Here is a 14,339-nt window from a genome sequence, read left to right as displayed (position 1 = left end):
GTGAAGTGCTTGAAAGGGTACAGCAGGGAAGAAAGGTTGCTGGTTCCTTGAAAGCAGTGATAAGAAACAGGGAAGTGAGCATGGAAGTGAAAAAGTTACTACATGACAGTATTGTGATACCAACTCTAACGTATGGAAGTGAAGCTTGGACGTTGTTGGAAGGACACAAGTCAAGAGTGAGAGCAGTGGAAATGAGTTATTTAAGACGAGCCTGTGGAGTCGCATGGAGAGACAGGCTGACGAATGAGGATATAAAGGAATGTTGTGGTGTTGAGGTGGATGTGATAGGGAGCGTTATGAGGAACACACTGAGGTAGTTTGGTCATGTGGAGAGGATGGAGGGTGAAAGACTGACGAAGAGAGTGTATGTGAGTGAGGTGGAGGGGGGAAGAGGGAGGGGGAGGCCGAGGATGAGATGGAGGGATGGGGTGGAGAGGTATATGAGAGAAGGGGGTGTGAGTTGGGAGCAGGGTAGTGAAATGGCGGGGGACAGGGCGACTTGGAGGCGATTTGTTTGTGGCCACCCCAAATGGGATTGAGGCGTCTGGCAATAGATAGATAGATAGGATACTTATTGACAGGGTTAGAGAAAGAACAGAGAAATTAGTTGGAGAAGAACAGGGAGGCTTTAGGAAGGGAAGAGGTTGTGTAGATCAGATATTCATTCTTAGATCTTTAATGGAAAAGTTTCTAGAAAAGGGAAAGAAGTTGTATGCGGCTTTCATGGATTTGGAGAAAGCATATGACAGGGTGGATAGACAAGGAATGTGGAAAGTATTAAGAATATATGGAGTAGATGGGAAGTTGTTGAATGCTGTGAAGAGTATGTACGATGGTGCGAAGGCTGCAGTGCGTGTGGATGGTGAACTAAGTGAATTTTTCTCTTTGCAAGTTGGTTTGAAACAGGGATGTGTCATGTCTCCATGGTTGTTCAATCTGTACATGGATGGGGTAATAAAAGAGGTACAAGGTAGGGTAGTGGATGTTGGAGTGGCCCTGGTGAGAGAGGATAGTGTTTGGAAACTCCCTGTACTGTTGTTTGCAGATGATACTATATTGCTGAGTGAAGATGAAGGGGAGCTGCAAGGCTTGATGGATGAGTCTGGGAGAGTGTGTAAGAAACGGAATCTAAAGGTGAATGTAGGGAAGAGTAAAGTGATGGTCTTTGAGAGAGGTGAAGTCAGTGAATGTACAGCGAGGTTGGATGGTGAGGAATTGGAAAATGTGAGTATGTTTAAGTACTTGGGTAGTGTGATGAGTAAGGATGGAGGTTTGGAGGGTGAAGTGCTTGAAAGGGTGCACCAGGGAAGAAAGGTTGCTGGTTCTTTGAAAGCAGTGATAAGAAACAGGGAAGTGAGCATGGAAGTGAAAAAGTTACTACATGACAGTATTGTGATACCAACTCTAACGTATGGAAGTGAAGCTTGGACGTTGTTGGAAGGACACAAGTCAAGAGTGAGAGCAGTGGAAATGTGTTATTTAAGGGGAGCCTGTGGAGTCACATGGAGAGACAGGCTGACGAATGAGGATATAAAGGAGCGTTGTGGTGTGGATGTGATAGGAAGCGTTATGAGGAACACACTGAGATGGTTTGGCCATGTGGAGAGGATGGAGGGTGAAAGACTGACGAAGAGAGTGTATGTGAGTGAGGTGGAGGGGGGAAGAGGGAGGGGGAGGCCGAGGATGAGATGGAGGGATGGGGTGGAGAGGTATATGAGAGAGGGGGGTGAGTTGGGAGCAGGGCAGTGAAATGGCGGGGGACAGGGCGACTTGGAGGTGATTTGTTTGTGGCCACCCCAAACGGGATTGAGGCGTCTGGCAATAGATAGATAGATAGAATTTGAAATTGCCGCCCGCCAAACAGCTGGTTTACACCACGACCCCTTCACCCCTTCCTTCCTCCCCCTCCCCCTTCCCCTGTCAGGGTTGCCATTTGGTATTTTTCATTACCAAATGTGGGCCAGTTTGGTAATGAAAAATTCGTTTGGTAATGAATCAGAATAATGCATTACCAAACGGATTTATCACATGTATGAGGATACACAGGATGGAGATAGTAGATTGTTTGCTCTCTCTCATTAATCTGCAAGCCAACAGAGCGTGAAAATAATCAACATGCTGTTAATTATGAGAAGAGTGATTACATGTATTTCCACTTGTATATATAATTAGTGAAGAAGAATAAATGTTAGCTTTACAAATCTGGTAACGAAAGGTTAAATTTGGTAATGAAAATTGAGGAGTTTGGTAATGTGACTGTTGCGATCTGGCAACTCTGTTTCCCCGTCATCAACAGTTACTGCCTAACTTTGATGGCGAGTAGATGTCTATCGCAATGGAAGCCACACGTGCTCATTTTTTGTGAATAAACAGTGAATAAACTGCAATACCTTGCCACTAGACCACACAGGAATTTACAGTATTGTGCAGTGTTAAGAAATTAGAATTTAGAGTGCAAAGGATTAACTGTGGAGTGCAAATTGGTGGTTGAAACTGGCGTGGTGCAGTTAAGAACAATGTGCAGTGTTAAACAATTATAACTCACAGTGCAAAGAACCAAGTGCAGCACAACACTGGATTACCATACGTGCTTCAAGAGCATTTTCACCTCTGCCAAAACCTTAGAAAAGCCGGCCACAAACGTGCTGTAAGTACCCTGGCTGAGGTACAGTCACTTCTAATTCCTCATTCTTTGGTCCCTTTTCATTTATTTCATGCTTTATGTCCATCATTGGTGTGAACAGGGTCTTAAATAAGTTTAAATAGGTGCTATGCATGTCAGGTAGGGAGTTACTTAGGTGGCTTTCAAAGTTAGGCTGCGTTAGGGTCCTTAAGTACCAGTCCAGGAGCTAGGGGCCCACTTTCCGGACGGGACCACTTTCCAGACATGCCTTTGGCTCTATTACATCGGGTAGTAAAGGGATTACTGTATATATATATATATATATATATATATATATATATATATATATATTGTATATGTGTATATCTATATCTATATCTATCTACCTATCTATCTATCTATATATATATATATATATATATATATGTACATTGTATATATATATATATATAACTCACAATAGAAAAAGCACTGTCAAATGACCCACAACTAGTGCCCCACATTACTTACCGAGTGGGTGCAAAGAGAAGCAGGAACTGTGTATGAGCAAGAGTGGTCAAGGTGCAAGAGGTAGCAAGTGCAGATAAGGAACCCAAGAGAGAAGAGGGCAAGGGAACGACTGCATGCTGGAACAAAAATAACCAACAAAAATAAGGACATAAATGATGGTGGTGCGGAGAGAGTCCTTCACCATTTTGGAGCAGCAAAAGTACAAGCAGTCTTCATTACAAGTTAGAGATTGTACCAAAATATCAACAATAATTTACATACAGCACAGTATACATATACTGTATATATATATACTGTATATATATATATACAGTATATGTATATAGTATTTCCTCGTATTTCAACGCATTTTACTTCGATGCCTCGTTTTGTGCACTTGAAAAAGTTTCCGAGTTGATTCACACTTCACTGGTTTCCCCGCACTTCGCTGCCCCCAGCCGGCAGCCGACACTCAGCAGATGACGCGTACTGATGCTCAGTCTAGGCACTGTCCATTTTTCTACGCAATAGTTTTCCACTATCTTTATACAGTAGGTTCTGCAGGGCAGTAGACACAAGTGTTTTATTATAGTTTATGATCGTACGATCTTCAGCCGTGTCGTGCTACTACTTCTTAATGAAGAATTGTTATATGTTTCTCGTAACACTATTAATTTTTCTTTTGATGGATAAATACATGAAATGGATGTAAAATAATGCTTACTGATATTCAAGGATGGAAAGAATAATAACTGTCCCAATACACAGATGGCAGACTCAGCCAACCAATTTCTTATTCTATCCATCCATCCATCATCCAATCCTAAATTGCCCCACGAGGAGCGTAGGAGCCCGGGGCTAGGCAGTTGGTCCCAACATTTAAGATGAGAGTGACCAGCCTCACTCATCCCTGAGTGGGATTACATGAGCAATAAACCCCAACCACACCTTGGATATAAACCTTCACTGGCTCAATCCGATTGGAGCACAATAATTACCCACTAAATCACCAGGCGCCAAAATTGGTTATATGGTTACCACCCAGTGTAGTAAATGGTTTCCAGGTGCACAGGAAACCATTTGGCTTGTCACTCAGTATAGAGTCACCCACAGGCTGAAGGAAGAGGAAAGAATGAAGGAAAGAAAGACAGAAGAGGGAGTGTAAAGTCACCTGTAGGCAGAAAGACAAGGAAAGAATGAAGGAAAGAAGGATGGAGAGGAAAAGGCAGACACCCGAGAGCAGCACTATATCGAATGAGTGGATGGTGAGCACCCCCACCTACCACTATTTGACTATATTACAGCCACTCTTCCTTGTAGCAGTGAGTAAAATAATGTTGTTATAATTTCTTCCTTCCTTTTAGTGACAAAGAGGGCACATAAAATGAGCGGGGATTAGCTGACCGACTCTGATGTCGAAAATTAAATACAGTAATATGGTGAAAAGTGGCGGTTTTTCCTTGGTTAATGACATTGGGAACTAGCCCATCCACCCTCAACACACCTTCACCTGCCACTCAAGCCAGTCTTCACTTTATTTCTGGTAAGGGTTTTTGGTATTACATCTCTTTATAACAGCTTTAATGTCTTTTCAGGTACATGTTTATTGTGTTATGCTGTTTAGCACTAGTAAACACTCATCATTTAATTTTGGGTAGAGCCTGTTTGATGTTATAGTACCTTCTGATAGGGTAGGTACATGTCCCACCAGAACACTCCTCTAATTTTCCCATTGGTTCTTAACTTCACACTTTGACATTTCATGTTTCACGAGGTTTTGGCGGAACATCCAACCCGCAAAAAATGAGGAAATATTGTATACAGATAGATAGATAGATAGATCTATTGCCAGATGCCACAATCCTGCATGGGGTGGCCATTAAACTTTATTTGTTTTACGGGGAGGGGCACTAACCCTCCACCATCCCACTAATTGACATGAAGGGAGCACGTATGGATTGGTTATATGGTTACCACCCAGCGTTGTAACTGGTTCTTGGTTTACAGACCATTTGGCTTGTCACTCAATGTAAAGCCACCTGTAATGAAGAGCAATAAGAAGTGACAGGAAAGATGGGAAAAATAGGAAGAAAGGAGGGCAGGCACAGAAAAAGAATGATAAAGGCTAAGGAAGAAGTAGGTTGCACTACATCAAGTGAGTGGATGATGGTCGCCACTACCTACCACTGTGTGTGTATATATATAGATAGATAGATAGATAGATATATCATTCATGCGCAAAACTTTCCACAATCCCTGTCTGTCTACTTTGTCGTATGCTTTTTCCGCCATAAACACCTTATGGTCCTTCTCACAAGCCTTCTCTGCTATCTGTCTCACTGTAAATACTTGATCCACACATCTTCTGCCACTCCTAAAGCCACCCTGTTCATCACTCACTAGGATTTCTGATATCTCTCTTACTTTCTCTATAATAATTCTTCCATATACCTTCCCTACCACTCTTAATAAACTTATGCCACAATAATTCTTGAACTCACTTTGCTCACCTTTATTTTTGTACAGGGATACAATCACAGCCTTTTTCCACTCTGAAGGCACAGTTTCATTCATCCATGTCTTCTTACATATCTCCAACAAGCACTTTATTCCACTCACTCCACTACACTTAAGCATCTCTGCATACACCTCATCAACCCAAGCTGCTTTCCCATTTTTCAGCCGTTTCACAGCGTTCTTCACCTGTGCGAGTGTCACGTCTCCTGGCACTGCATTCCTTCTCTGCACACCCCCAAAACCAATTATGTTTACAGCCGCTCTGTCTCTCTATTCCCATTCATCAGGCTTTCAAAATATTCTTTCCATCTGGTCCTTACTTCATCTCCATGGGTTAGTAACCTACCACCTACACCCTTCACACTATCACATTTCTTTCCGCTTTCACTTCTACATTTCTGCACTTCTTTCCAGAATAACTTCCTATTTTCAGAGTAGTTCGCATTCATTTTTCTTCCCAGATCATCATTTTCCTCCTTCTTTTTCCTCTTCACTAGGCTCTTTACGTGCTTCTTGCTCTCGATATACTTTTGATATACTGTATATATATATATATATATATATATATATATATATATATATATATATATATATATATATATATATATATATATATATATATATATATATATATATATATATATATATATATATATATATATATATATATATATATATATATATATATATATATATATATATATATATATATATAAAATATATATATATATATATATATATATATATATACATATATATATATATATATATATATATATATATATATATATATATATATATATATATATATATATATATATATATATATATATATATAAAATATAATATATATATATATATATATATATATATGAAATATAATATATATATATACATACACTCGACCCTCAATTTGCTGGACTAAAAGGGGCAGAGCAGTCCGGGAAAGGCAAAAGTCCAGCCCCACATACCATTCCTCAGACTATTACCATACTATGTTCGAATTCTCCAATATTATCCGGCATTTATTCCAAAAATCTAGAGCATTCTGGAATGTAGGCTACCTATAACAACATAACTAACATACACAGTACATACAATATTAACAATGACACAATAACAATTATAATAAATGACACAGTAGCTGTATTTTGATAGCTACAACCCTAAGAATGGTTGTTCAGACAGTTGCTGATGAGAATGTGGAGGGTATAGAACAAGATCAGAAAGCTGAGGATAAAGAGGATAATGAGCAAGGAATGGAGCACCACAAGGTCAGCCAACCACTAATTGGCTGACCAAGATACAAACACACAATCTTGGACCGAATAGGCAATTTTAATTGGAAAATATTTTAATCTTTATCACCATATATGTTTTCACACCTAATTATTTGAAATTCAGTCAAAAATTTGTGCTTAATTTCATTATTAATAGAAAATCAGGATTCACAGCGAAAATTTCTTAAAGTTAGCGTAAGTGTTTTGCCTCTAGCCTAACAACTCACCTTGACGGACTTTCGTTTTGGATAAATATCGATTTACAATGCAGATACATTTATTTTGTACTCAAAATAAATATTTAAGCAAAACAGAAGTCTGTCAAAGGTGTGCTGACGCTCTGAAGGGGAAATATCTGCTAACAACAGCCAACCACTCATCAGCTAACCAGGATATAAACACTGATGAGCTGAAGGGGAAATATCTGCTAACATTCGTGCATTTTTGCCCTGAAATCTAATTTTTTAATTATGTTATATTAAGTAAAGTTTCTTAAGTACATTTCAGATAATTAGGTGTGTATGAGCCACTGTGGCAAAAAAAAAAAATAAATAAATAAAAAAATAAAAAAAATAAATATTTTCCAGTGAAAAGTGCTGATTTGGTATTTAGTCACACCGAGTCGGGTAAGCTAAGTGAGTAGGAATGGATCCCATCGACTTTGTCCATAAGAAAATATTTTTTTAAAATTATCTATGAATATTATTGTGTCCAAGCCTTCCTTAAACTTTACTGTGTTATGCAATAAACTATTTAGTGTGGCATTTGAGAAAGGTAAGAGGCAAATGGGATATTGCCACGAGTTAGGAGCTGGTGGTGTGAAGCAGGTCGGTGGCAAAGATGTGTTTCGTGTATGAAAATGATTTTGTGTGTGTCTTACAAATGGACTTTATTGAGTCAAAAGCTTGCTGTGTTGTGCAGCAGACTGCTTATGGTTTTATATGAGAGAATAATGGCTGGACTTTTGTTGAGAATCCCAGACTTGTACAGGCATTTGTCTGGGATTTGACAATGTTGTCCGCCCTCAGCCTGTGTCCGGGAAATCCAAAATCTGGGAAACAGGCGTCTGCCAAATCGAGGGTCGAGTGTATATATAAACAGTAAATCCTCATTATTCGTGGGTGGATGTTCCGCCAAGACCATGCAAAACACGAATTGTCGAAGTGTGAAGTTAAGAATCAATGGGAAAAATAGAGGAGCATTCTGGTGGGACATGTACCTACCTTATCAGAAAGTATTATAACACCAAACACGGCCTACCCAAAATTAAATGAAGAGTGTTTACTAGTGTTAAAACAGCTTAACATAATAAACATGTACCTGAAAAGACATTAAAGCTGTTATAAAGAGCTGCAAAACCAAAAATCCTTACCAGAAATAACGCAGACTGGCGTGAGTGGCAAGAGAAGGTGTATTGAGGGTAGATGGGCTAGTTACTAGGTGACATGGGCCTCTCTGGGGAAGCCCCATCACCTATGCCTAAGCCCTCGAAGTCGAACTCAGGCTCCAGCACCTCCACTTCCTCTCTGTCCACTTCTCCTCCTTCATCCACCCCTGCTGGCACGTCCAAGTCTTGCTGAATAGCAGCCACATTCTGTCTCTCATGAAAATATCATGTGATCCGGGCTTGTCTCTGCTCCTGTATGTTTCTGTTGTAATCATCGGCTGCTGACAGGGAGCATCAAAATGTAGGGAAATTCGCGAATTGTGAGACAACTCGGAAACTTTTTTCTTGCGCAAAAAACGAGGCATCCAAGTAAAATGCGTCAAAAAAACACATACATACATACATACATATATCATCTAATATATATATATATATACATATATATACAAGTACATATACACATACATATATCATCTAATCCTGTGGTGCACCATGATAAGCATAGAAGCACAGGGCTTGGCAAGCTGGTCCTGACATTTAAGACGCGAGTGACCCACCTCACTCAATCCTGAGTGGCATTATGTATGGAGTAAACCCTAACCACTCCTTGGATATAAAACTATACAGGCTCAATCTGGAAGGATCGCCTTAACTATCCATTAAGACGCCTTAGTCCTGTAAGGGGTGGCCACAAACAAATTGCCTCCAAGTCGTCCTGTCCCCCACCATTTCACTGCCCTCCTCCCAGCTCACACACCCCTCTCTCATATACCTCTCCACTCCATCCTTACACCTTATCCTCAACCTCCTCCTCCATCTCCCCCCCTCCACCTCACTCACATACACTCTCCTCATTAGTCTCTCACTCTCCATCCTCTCCATATGGCCAAACCACCTCACTCTACAGTATTTCTCCTAACACTTCCTATCACATCCACATTCACACCACAACGCTCCTTCACTTCCTCATTTGTCAGTCTGTCTCTCCATGTAACTCCAAATGCTCTCACTCTTGACTTGTGATCTTCCAAAAAGGTCCGAGCTTCACTTCCATACGTCAGAGTTGGTATCACAATACTATCATGCTGCAACTTTTTTTTACTTCCAAGCTCATTTCCCTGTTCCTTTCCACTGCTTTCAAAGAGCTAGCAACCTTTCTTCCTTGTTGTACCCTTTCAAGCACTTCTCCAAACTTCCATCCTTACTCATCACACTACCCAAGTACTGCAACACACTCACATTTTCCATTTCCTCATCATCCAACCACACTGTACATTTAGTGACTTTCTTTCTCTTGAAGACTGTAATTTTTCTCTTCTTTACATTCAACTCTAGATTCCCTTTCTTACACACTCTCCCAACCTCATTAATCAAGCCTTGCAGTTCCCCTTCGTTTTCACTTACCAAGACAGTATCATCAGCAAACAAGAGAGTAGGAAGTGTCCAAACGCTGCCCTCTCTCATTAGAGTCACTCCAACATCCACTGTTCTACCTTGTATCTCTTTTATAACCCCATCCATATACAGACTGAGTCTATCCACTCCGTCATATGCTTTCTCCAAATCCATGATGGTCACATACAACTTCTTTCCCTTCTCTAGTAACTTTTCCTCTAAAGATCTAAGGATGAATATCGGAATCTACCTCTCCTCATCACGGCACCAATACTGTACTCTCCAGTCCCATACTACCCTTCAACTCTTCATCATAAACCTAGTCCACCCAGGCCTCACACTCAAGGATACACTGCACATCCACCTAACTGACGTTATTTCTGTACATCTGAGCCTGTGAATATCCATCTTCCTTTACTGACCAGGTCTCACTACCATACAGCATTACACTCATAACACATGCCACATACAAAGATCCCTTAGCACAGAGGGAGAGCCCTCTTAATGTCAGGAGAGGCAACAACTCCCCGAACTTCTTCCAACCACTCCTCACTCAAGCCATAGAGCTTGCTCCATCTCCACCTCCAGCACATACCATGTCTCCCAAATTACCAAACTCTTTCACATACTCAAGCAAGATCCTTTCATGTCTGACAATCTCCACATACTCTCCCCAACACACCTCACAAATGAAATCAGCATTACCTCACAGCCTACCTCTAATACCACAACTGTACATGTTTTATGCACCGACTTATCACAAACACTGCACAAAATGGAATTACCTCCCACGCCCTTGTGGCAAATCGCACATGGCCACTCTCTCTCTTCTTTGACAGTACTGCCAACAGCCCTAGATACCATCACTTTTCTTTTATCTGTAATTATTCTTAAGCCCTTGTGCCCCATATCATCTCCATCTCTCCACTTCCTAAATCTTTCCTTTGCCTCCCTTTCATTCTCTACAGTTAACACCGGATCATCGGCATACAACATCTCCCACAGGAGTCCATTTCCGAAGTCACATGAGAGGGCTTCAAGTACCATGATAAACAACAAGGGGCTCAAGGCTGACCCCCAATGCACACCATCATTCACAGAAAACTCATCACTCAAATCTCCATTCACCCTTACGTGGGTGCGAGCACCCACATACATAGCCATAACCACTCTAACCATCCAATCCTCGATCCCAAACTTTCTTATTGCCTATTTCACCAACCCCCAAAGGACTCTGTCAAAGGCTTTCTCCAAATCAACAAAAACAAAGTACAGATCCCTTTTCTTTCCTATATACCGGTGTTTTTCCTGAAGTGGTTGAACAATGAATATGGCATCAGCGGTCCCTCTGTCTGGCATAAACCCAAATTGCATCTTACCAATATTCAGTCAATCCCTAGTCATACCTACTAGAACTCTCTCCATTACATTCAGTATCTGGTCTCAAAGCTGTATGTCTCTAAATTTCCTCTTTCCTGGGCATCACCCTTCCCCTTATACGCATATACAATTACACTCTTCAGCCAATCATCTGGTCTGGATTATGACAATAAATAATGAAAAAATACCTAATTCCCTAGTAAAAAAAAGGAATATTGGTAAAAATGGAATCTGACTGCATTTATAGATGTCTGAACTGCAGGATTCTTGATTGATGCTTAGACTACAAGACGTCATGCAATTCATACATACAGTAATGGCAATGAAACCTACTATACATGAAATTAAAACTAATACCACCTTTGATATCATGCACAACCACATGTTACACAGCACATCGAAGAGCTAAACTACTGAGACAAACCACTGACCTCCTGCTGCATCTGCTCATTCCAGTTGGGTATGTAGGCGGCTGCAAACCAACTGCCTGGCAGAGGGTTGTACACAGGCAGCACAGTTGCATCGTGAGGCTGGTATGCAGTTCTTGTCACAATCTGAAACAAAATACAGTACTGTAACAGTGGTAGTAGTTGGAACCCCAGGCTCATCTGAATGCGAACCCAGTGGACTGAGAGCTAAAGCCACCCTGCTCCTGCAGTCCACCATCCTACTTTCAAAGGATAAGGAGGCAGACAAAGGATGCCTGAATAACTGGGCAGTGGTTCCGTCTCGTCATATTGGTGCCACCAGGTGAAGGTGCCCCCCTCGTCCACCACCATACAGTAAGTCTTCATTATAAGCTGTGTCTTCTTATGAATATGTTTGCTCTCAAGCCCATGATAAATTACAGAATAAGTCTACCAAATTTCATTGCTATATATAAAGCTGATCCACAGCATTCCATACCAGTACCAATTGCTGTTTTTTTTTTTTTTTTTATTTTTTTTTTTTACGGACAAACCAAATATAAAAAGACGACTAATGGTATTAAACTCTCTGCCTGCCAAGCATACACTAACCATCGTCAAATCACACTACTCTCTAACAAAATTACTCTTTCTGCCAGCCAAATTACAACATCCGTGAGCGTCTACAGTATGACACTCTCTTCATATCCAAGAAAATTTATCATCAATCAACTTGGGAGGGGGGGGGGGAGAAAATAAAAAAACAGGGAACAGAAAATGCAAGAGCAAAAGAATTATCAACAGAATGTTTAGTTTTAACAGCACATACTGTGAAATAAGCTTGACACTTATGTATGCACTATTAAAGATCTTTTTGTGTGTGGAATCAATAAGCTATGACAAAAAAATGTTTTAAATGGTTCAAATTCCATTTTGTGGTAGGTGGGGGTACTCACCATCCACTCACTTGATGTAGTGCTGCTGTCGGGTGTCTGCCCTTTCCTCTCCTCCATCCTTCTTTCCTTCCATCTTCTTCTGTCTTCCTTTCCTTCATTCTTTCCTTGTCCTTCTGCGTACGGGTAACTTTACACTCCCTCTTCTGTCTTTCTTTCCTTCACTCTTTTCTCTTCCTTTTGCCTGTGGGCGACTCTACACTGAGTGACAAGCCAAATGGTTTCCTGTACACCAGGAAACCATTTACAACAATGGGTGGTAACCATATAACCAAATTTTGGCACCTGGTGATTTAGTGGGTTATTATTGTGCTCCAAATGGATTAAGCCAGTGAAGGTTTATATCCAAGGGGTGGGTGGGGTTGACTGCTCATGTAATGCCACTCAGGGATGAATGTGGCTGGTCACTCTCATCTTAAATGTTCGGACCAACTGCCTAGCCCCAGGCTCCTACATTCCTCAAGAGGCAATGTAGGATTGGATGATGGATGGATGGATTCAAATTCCATTAAAAATATCATCACATTATCACTATTATTTAAGAGGAGACTGTGGAGTCACATGAAGAGACAGGCTGACGAATGAGGATATAAAGGAGTGTTGTGGTGTTGATGTGGATGTGATAGGAAGCGTTATGAGGAACGCACTGAGGTGGTTTGGCCATGTGGAGAGGATGAAGGGTGAAAGACTGACGAAGAGAATGTATGTGAGTGAGGTGGAGGGGGGAAGAGGGAGGGGGAGGCCGAGGATGAGATGGAGGGATGGGGTGGAGGGGTATATGAGAGAGGGAGGTGTGAGTTGGGAGCAGGGCAGTGAAATGGTGGGGGACAAGGCGACTTGGAGGTGATTTGTTTGTGGCCACCCCAAACGGGATTGAGGCGTTTGGCAATAGATAGATAGATTATTCATACAGTAACCCAATTTCCAACTCATAAATGTAAAGGGAAAGAACCAGAAACAGGAAAAGGAAAATAACAATGAACTTAGTCCCTTATCAAATGGATCATACATCTGTTCACACAAACCACTCTACAGACAAACATCAATAATGTACATCATTCAAGTCATTCTTGCTATATCTTATTAGTGTACACTCAATTTAAGCCAACAAAATTTTCAACTCCACCCTACAGACAAACTTCATCAATATTAAATGCTTCATTCATTAACTGTTCTTTCTAAGCCAATTGGATAGGATTATTCTGCTAAGTGGTAAGCTAAGCAGGTGATTTATTGAAGGAAAAAAGGGTAAACTGGGTCTATGAAAGCCAGCGTTGCCCAGAGAAAAAAAGCGGGGATCCTCTCTTAGGCTCAATGTTAACGTGCGCAAGTCTGGAATCTCAGGCAGGACAGTGATTTTTTTTTTTTTTTAATTAACAGAACGGAGGGGGGAAAAACAAATAAGTAAAAAAAAAATAATCCATACAACAGATTACTGGTGTCCTCTGTTCATAAAATATCTGTAACAGTTAGACTTGAACAGTTGTGGGTTGAAATTTGGAGGGACACAACTCTAGGGAAGCGAGTTCCAGAGAGATGCAGTTCGGGGAATAAAAGAATTCTGATAGGCAGAAGTTCTGCAATATGGCTGAGTGACATTCCAGTCATGAGCGCTACCAGATGCCCGTGTAGCACGAGGGAAGGCATGGACAGGTGGCACCATGGACGCAACTTCGTCTGAGCATTTGCCAAAAAAATATCTGTAAAATAATGCAAGGGAGGCAACATTCCTTCTTACTTGCAAGAGAAGTAGTTTATATGTAATGGCAGGGTTGTTAATGATTCTAACAGCTTTATTCTGAATTTTGTCTAGTTGTCTTCATGCAACCTCTCCACAACCATTCCACAAGGGTGAGCAATATTCAAGCTGAGAGCGCACATGACTCTTATAAATTATAGCTAACTGCT

General features: G+C 40.8%; 1 protein-coding gene across 1 annotated transcript in view; it reads right to left on the bottom strand.

Moving 5' to 3' along the window:
* The window catches only part of LOC145415360 (post-GPI attachment to proteins factor 6-like), a 42,869-nt gene that overhangs the window by 23,223 nt on the left and 5,307 nt on the right, over nucleotides 1–14,339 (bottom strand). Inside the window, exon 4 of the mRNA XM_080284647.1 lies at nucleotides 11,503–11,625. Within this exon, the coding sequence (XP_080140773.1) occupies nucleotides 11,503–11,625 (123 nt within the window). The remainder of the gene's footprint in view (nucleotides 1–11,502; nucleotides 11,626–14,339) is intronic.

The sequence above is a fragment of the Coenobita brevimanus genome, chromosome 102, assembly GCF_032717465.1.
Source record: "Coenobita brevimanus isolate Jiangsu-jjx chromosome 102, ASM3271746v2, whole genome shotgun sequence".
NCBI classification, from domain to species: domain Eukaryota; kingdom Metazoa; phylum Arthropoda; class Malacostraca; order Decapoda; family Coenobitidae; genus Coenobita; species Coenobita brevimanus.
Note: the sequence above shows the minus strand (reverse complement) of the source record. Positions and strands in the feature narration are given on the sequence as shown.